Source organism: Numida meleagris, chromosome 2 (genome assembly GCF_002078875.1).
Source record: "Numida meleagris isolate 19003 breed g44 Domestic line chromosome 2, NumMel1.0, whole genome shotgun sequence".
Taxonomy (NCBI): domain Eukaryota; kingdom Metazoa; phylum Chordata; class Aves; order Galliformes; family Numididae; genus Numida; species Numida meleagris.
In genome coordinates, this window is record NC_034410.1 from 7,140,869 (window position 1) to 7,148,732 (window position 7,864).

Consider the following 7,864-nt stretch of genomic DNA (forward strand, 5'->3'; position numbering starts at 1 on the left):
ATGTTTCTCTGCACAGGGAGGTTGTTTGTCTTAGGAATCAAAGATTCAGGGGAGGGGAGAGAAGTGCAGGAAACACATAACGTGAGGTTGCGTGCCTCATTTGAGCCTTCTGTCAACATATGGAGTTGCTAGCAGAGACCAGTTGCACTAGTCTAAGACATACAGCTAAGCTCGTGCTAGCCTCTCCTCTTCCTTCTGGCACCATTTCTCATACTGAAAAGGCAATATGAGGGTAAAACTGCCTGGCTGGCAGGGTGGATAGATACCTGTCATGGACCCATGGCTGATGGCAGCTTCTTCCTGAAGTTCCACCCTGCTTCAGTTAGATACCAAAACTCACGTGATGTGGATTAGGAGCACAGGCTGAGTTAGAGCCCAGCAGAAGGGGAAGCAGCGCTGCCAAGCAACTTTTCAGTCCACGCAAATAGTAATTCAGGGCCTGATTCACAGGCAATAAATTAATAAAAGGAGATATCCTTCACACAAGCAATAAAGATACATTCTATTCCTCACTGTAATTAAGCTCTTTGATTTTGTTTTATTGGAGCAAAGCGAGTGTTTACTCAGAGTGAGAAATGATGCATGATTATGGAAGAAAAAGAGCTTGAAGTGAGATACCCTAATATTGCACTACATACATCTCTGCTTTGAAGGTTCAAAGAGAACATTTCTTTAAGAAGTCTGAGGCTTTTATTTTTTTCATTTCTAAAGTGTAAATGAAGGGTTGTTAATTGTCTTTTCTTCGTCGGGCTTACAGTACTGTAATAGGTGCATCACTACTTATGAAGCTTAATCAAACACTTATCTGCCAAGCTAATATTTAATAGTATCTAAATAATCACTGTATAATGGTTAATATGAAGTCTTGCTTCTCTTACAGCTGTTGTTGGCCTGCTGTACCCCTGCATTGACAGCCACCTTGGGGAACCACACAAGTTCAAAAGAGAGTGGGCGAGCGTGATGCGATGCATAGCAGTCTTTGTTGGCATTAATCACGCAAGTGCTGTATCCTTCACCTGGTTTTTGTTGCTTGATGTGTTCAGTGTGTTACTGTGAATTAGGCTCTTGTGCTCACATCTGAGTTACAAAGGTAATGATAATGCTGTTGCTAGAGGACAACTTTGGACTGCAGAAACATGCAGTACAGTGCTATGGTTGCTCTAAGATAGATCACCGTAGTTAACTTTGACATAGTTATGGGGTTCTGGGATGGGGAAGAGCCAGCAGACATCACTCTGTGTCTGGCATAACTGAGTGCAACAAGATAAAATTATCACAAGTTAATCTGTATGTCGTCTGTATTTAATAGTAAGTAACTAATGAGATGTATGAAGCTCTTCAATAAGAATGTGGTTTGTGTTGAATGATCATGACTTGAGCAGAAAACTTAAATTAGCAAGGAGTAGCTAGGTTACTTCAGATAAAAAAGGAGAATCCACAGAAGTTAAATGTATTGCTATGTGGTATATTCTTTAGATGCTCAGTGTTACCAAAATCAATGTTGCCTTTACACTTGCACTGCAGTCAGTCAACAAGAGGAGTAATTGCTCAACAGGTCCGAGAAGGAGATTCTTAACATAGCGGACCTAGAGATGTAAAGTCACACTCACTTTCAATTTGAATAGGATGTCAGCTGATTTGAAAGGATTGTCCTTAACATCTCTTTCCAGAAACTAGACTTTGCAAACAACGTCCAGCTGTCCCTGACTCTGGCAGCCTTATCGCTGGGTCTTTGGTGGACATTTGATCGTTCAAGAAGTGGCCTCGGACTTGGGATTACAATAGCATTTGTAGCAACTCTGATAACCCAGTTCCTTGTATATAATGGTGTTTATCAGTAAGTTACACTTTAGTATTTCAACTCTTGTAATAAAAATGAGTGCACAGGTATTGGAAGCTACTTATTAATGTACTTGGCGTGTTCTTATAATGAGGTGTTTTCTATGTCTAAAGCAGGTCATTGTCATGTTCTAAATTATTAGATTGAGCACTGAGTGGGGAGGGAGGTAGCATTCAAACTGAGCTGTTATTTCAGCATACATCTCAACAAACTGAACTTCTCCTGACTTGGTCTATCATTAACTTCCTCTCAGGAGAAAGAAATGCTAAACATTGAGGATTGAGGACATTGGCGTTTCAAGACTTTCAAGTTTACAGATTTAATTTGGTCTCCCTGTTTCTTCTTCCACGTTTCTCTGTTGTGTCTGGGGAGAGAATCTATAGCCTTTCCTTAACAGTACATGAAGTGATAATAATGCCTTGTCTCTAACTTATTTCTTCTTGTTTATTAGGTATACATCCCCAGATTTTCTTTACATCCGTTCTTGGCTTCCATGTATATTTTTCTCAGGAGGTGTGACCGTAGGAAACATAGGACGCCAGCTGGCTATGGTAATTATTGTGTAATTAACATTTCCTTTAACAGTCCAAATAACTTATGTCATTCATAGTCCAAGAACAAACTATGCCTTTAAGGGTGTGACTCACAGGTTGAGAGATGAGTCGGTGTCTTCACAAGAGTTGAAATGTAAACATAACCTGTGTTAGCAGTAGAGTAGGAACTGTTCTGGTGTTTGAGTGTCTTCTATATGAAGCTTACTCCAGCAACAGCCTAAATAAGAGTTGAATCAGTATAGCAGATCTGATCAGCATCTCAATTACTCCCTTCCTATCAGCTGTTTGACATAACATCTAAGGTAGCTAGAAAGCTGAGAGGCAGATAGGCTTGCTCTAATTAACCATGCACTAAAGCATTTTTCTTATGTGGAGGAAATAGGTCCTCATATAGCATTAAGTTCCCCCACTCTGGAAGTAAATATGCTCTTTCTGGTCATTTTATACATGGTTCAAGTATCACTCCACAAATGGGATAATACAGTGTAAGTGGTTATCTCACCTGCTAGGTTATTGAGTAATTATTCCCTTGTAGCGTACTTAACAGTAAACCTGACTGTACATCAGCTTTCAGCCTGGTTGTTAAATTACACTGGATAGTAATAATTAATGGTACATTGATCTTATTTGTGTGTCTTTTGCCACATAACTTCCTTATTCTAGAAAACATTCAAGTATTCCAGATCTAAGGCTGTTGTGTCTTAGGTGCCTTTAATTTTTGCTGAAGGAATGCCTAACCTTTTTATCTCAGTAGACACTAGCATACCTCTAAAGTGAACAGTCAGAACTTGGTAATGCGGGTGGACTGGCTTACAGACAAGGTGGAGGAAAAAGCCATGTTGCTTGACCACCATTGTTAAACTTCTCTAATATTGATTCTCAGTTATGTGAAATTAACAGTTACCTCATGTACAAAGGTCTGTTTTGTTTGGGTTTTTTTCTTTAAAAAAAAAAAGAGGCAAATCTACTTCTGTTCTTAATAGTAGGGTTCTAAAAGTTATTTCCCATTGGCTTGATTCCAAGTTAGATTTCCCAGGACCTTAGTCACAATCTTTGGTCAGTTTTTACTCTGAAATTCTTTAAAATACAAGCTCACTGCTCCCTCTTCAAATCACAGCAGTTCACACTACCTGTTTTTATTTGGTTTTGTTGTTTTTTTTTTCCTTAGGACTAAATATATGGGGGGGTGGTAGAATTTAATAAATAAACTGTATTAATAAACTTTATCACCTGATGTGAATAGCAAATTTAGTTCTTGCTTATTGCACACAGTCTCAAAATTCTGCAGTCAGCTCTGTGCTATAATTCTGTATATCGTAGTGGCATATGCAGCATTTCCAGTTGCCATGCTTTTTAGGTTGGAAAGAGAAGGAAGCCTCAAAGAAGAGGAAACCAAGTTTAAGCACATAGGATTTCCCTTTTCTCTTTTCCTTTGCTGCCTTGTTCACCTGGCATCTCACCTGAATGTAGTTGAAATCAGGCTGGCTTCTGCCTGCAGCTCCTCTGTCCAGCTTTCCCTCATCCTTCCAAAGAAGAAGGAAAGTTGGCAAGGCAAAGCATTCTATTTTGGTTGTCTGGAAGCATCTTCTTATGTGTTCTGTTACCATTACTTAATCTGGAAAAAGTTTGAGAAGCTCAGCATCTTCATAGGAATACTTATGGTGGCAGGAGCTTGGAGAATGCCACTTCTAAAACAGAGCAGAAGAACTCAGTCTGCTAGATCCTTCTGTAGAAATGACCTGACATGGGGCTGTGTTTATTCTACTTAATAAACTAATCATTACTAAGGGATAACTCTTGTACCTAAATCCTGCTTGGCTTGAATGTGTGGAAAATATGTCAAGAATACATCACAATGTACTTTCTGTTCCTCGATGTCAATAACAAATTCTAAAACTGTGGAGAAGGAGCTCAGTACAGCTCAGCTGTGCCATTCCACAGCTCCAGTCTGGTTACCCTTGTGAGAGATCCTCTCCCATCCTGAGTGATGCTGGCTGGGAGGTGCTTGCTGCTCTTCAGTCATTGTGTTTCAAGTGAGCTTACACACAGCAACATAGTGCAGTATAAAACTTAAGCAAAGCTGTTGTCAACAGGGACTTGTCCATGCTTGTCAACTTGAGGATGAAATATACTGCTTAGTTTGATTTCAGAAGTGAATGTGCTGCTGCCATCCCCTCTTGTTGCAATTTCTGATACTGAAGCTTGCTCAGTCATTGCTTGTCAGCTCAGTTCAGTGGATGATGATGTATCATCTTGAGTTGTAACCATCATTCTCAGCATCTTGCAAACTAGAGTGGCATTTAGAACACCCACCTCATGAGTACTTATTGGTTTGCTACTGCCTGAGGTTGCAGAACTCTGAACACATTCAATACTTAGGGTTTTTTCTGTTTTGGAAGTAGAATGAAGGAAAACTTACCACAAGCTTTGCTTTAAGTAAAAGTTGGTTAGATGTTGTCTTACATTGATGTACTTACAGAATTTCATACTAGAAAAGGAACTTGGGATAGCAAGTCTATCTGATAGCAGGCTTTGCTTGGAAAATCCAGTGACTTTTGTTTGAGGACAGTTTGAAAGAGAGCCCTTAAAATTGAAACTAATGTCCAATAAGTAAGTGCTGTCCATTTCCTGCTGAGAAATAAACTGAGATGGGGAGGAGTGCCAGTGAAGTCTTAGTACAATGCCACTGATTTTTATCAGATGAATGAATTGAGGCTACACAGAACCATAGTGACTTTTTTTTTTGTCCACAATTAAGGAGCACGTCCTCACTGGGCTTTTACGAGAAGTCACATGTGCTAGGTCATTGTCAGCCTAACTGAAGTTAGTTGGCTATTTAGTCGTTGAAAGTACTGCATAATATAGTAATTTCTGATGTGGTATTAAAATCTAACGTACTTTTGGTTATTTTTTTTTTTTATATTCATAGGGTATTCCAGAGAAACCTCACAATGACTAAATCCTTGGAGGAGAGAGCATGGTGCCAGTGTGAAAGCAACATTAAGAAGATGTGTTCCTGTTTTAAATTGAAGATTATTTAGAAAAAAAATAATCTCTTTATGGGCTCACTGCACAAATGACTTGTGAAAAAAAAAATTATTAATCCACTCTTAGAATAGCCAAGTGAAATTAACGGCTTATCTTGAAATCTTACCCTGATTTACTGCATAAGCATTTGCATATGGCTGTTCTCTGGAAGAGTTTAACACCAAGTTGAATACAAGCGTTCAGGCTAAGTGGCAGTTTTCCAAGTATTAGATTCCAATGTAAGTTATTGAAGCAGCTGCCATATTTTAAAGCCTTGAAACTGAAATTTAATTACAAGCTCCTGTATCAGTGCCCAAAGGAAGTAGATCGATGGTGCTTAACAATGATGAAGTATGGTTTAATAGGAATAGTATTTATCCAAATCTTTTAAGAATATAGGGTTATTTAAAAATAAGAGTGATGGAAACCGATGAAAGGCATTGCACTAATGCTTTTAGGAGTCTTATGAAGGAATCATGCCCTTACTTGTAATGCTGCATTAGGTTTGTCTTTAGTGGTGGAGGGGGTCAGAGGGATGAAAGACTCTAAGTCACCTGGTTTTGAATTTATAAATTACTTGTACCATAGGTGAGCACTGGAGACAATCTTGTTCCAAGGTGAACTTTATCAAGAAATTCTAGCTGAAAAGCTGATTACTTCAAAAGCTTACAGTCAGACTTGAGCATGTTTAGTTCTGGCCCTAATTCAATAGGAACTCAAGCATGGGTGAGTATTCCCCCTTAAAGTTAGGCATGCGTTTCAGTGTCTCACCAAAGTCAGTCTTCAGGTACAATAAATGTCTGGTGTCACTGGAAGTACGTGCACTGCAGGTGCTTGTGGCTGTTGAGCATGTGCCTCCAGCTCCTCAAAAGGTTGGGGTTTCCTCCCAGGCTGCATGTGATCTTGCATCTGTTTGAGTCAAGGTTTTGACTGAAGTGTTTGGAAACAAAAGCAGGCCTAAAATGTGATTTAAACTGTGTGAAGAATAGTGAACAGCTTGTTTACTCAGCTCAGTTTTTAAGAGATCACTGCTTATTTTTAACACAACCCTATGGAATTTGCAATCTGTGATTGCCTTGTATAAAAACAAAAAAAAAAAGTGCTTACGTCACTACATTAAACATTTGGTGTTTCTTAATACTTAGTTCTGTGAGCACAATGTATTTGTTTGATAGCTTAGACCACAGCGGACCTAAATAGCAAGTATTAGGTCTTAAAATCAAAGTGCAATGTACAGTAAAAATCTGAGCCTCATATTCTCTTCAGTAGTGATCATTTCTTATGACTGATTAAAGAGAAAAGGGTTCTGAGTTCATTTCAATGCTGCATGGAGTCAAATGGAGCAATAATTTATTTAACTAGTTCTGTTGTACCTTTCATCAAACCCAAATTTTTAGAAATACTCCAGTTTTGTGGTTATGGTGTACTTGTAAACTTTTATGCATTTGCCTTTTTGTATTCTACAATTTGTGTGTGTGTGTGTTCATTTCCAATCTTACATGGCTTCAGATATAAATAGAGGCATCTGTTCAAGAGTGACCCATCCAAAAAGACATTGTGGCAAGGTAGCAGCATTCTGGCTGTTTTCACTATTCTAAGGGAATGCTATAGCTGCTGCTTGTGCTTTTTTATAGGAAGAGTTTAGTACAAAGGCTGTATTACAAAACAGACCCCAACTGTAATCTTGCTTTGGTGTAAATCAAGAGTAATTTCACTGGCGTGAGATCCTTCCATCCTTCCTCAAATGCTTAAAACCCAAATAATCACATCTTGTAGGACCACTTGAAGATTAGGTCCTTGGATCAGGACTGGATCAGCTGAGATATTTCAAGAAATCTGCTACCTGCTGGAGAGGCAGATTTGTAACCGTCTTGAAAGACCATTTTCAAAACTATAAAACCAGATGTAAGTACAGCTGACTGTGATCTCTGCATGTAATTGATTGATAACAAAGTATTTGAGATTTATTTGCAAAGACGAGCTAAATCTCGATGTGTTACAAATACCGTAGCCAAAAATGTAAGTCAGAAGTTCATTTCTTGCCAATACTTCTAAGTATCTGAACCAAAGTGATTGAAGTTTGGAAGCAATGGGAGGGGAGTGAAAAAAATTTGCACTATTCTGAATTTGAACACTTAAATTCTCATTCTTACAAATAAGTTTTCAGCGGTGTGTTTGGTTTTACACTTTTTTTACTATTAAAGTTTTATGATCAAGTCATGTTTGCCTTGGATTCTCTGTATTCACATTATGCAGGAATCTTTCTTGAAAAGGACAGTTGTTATGGTTGCATAACTAATATTCAGTCATGCATACTCAGTGGTATTAAAAAAAAGTTCTAAACTGAACATGGAAAGATTAACTTCCAGAAGGGTTTCCAGCCTGGGTTAATAAAGTTTAAGAGCTAGTCTTGCTCTTTTGCCAAGAAAGTGGCATAAATACG

The 7,864-nt window shown here is 38.5% G+C and overlaps 1 protein-coding gene across 1 annotated transcript; it reads left to right on the plus strand.

The window, feature by feature from the left end:
- On the plus strand, positions 881–7,641 carry INSIG1 (insulin induced gene 1; the record flags this gene model as incomplete). Its single annotated transcript, XM_021388071.1, is given in 4 exon segments — positions 881–1,005; positions 1,671–1,837; positions 2,292–2,391; positions 5,324–7,641. Coding segments are annotated over 4 exon segments (422 nt in total), but the record flags the coding sequence as incomplete, so codon positions are not given.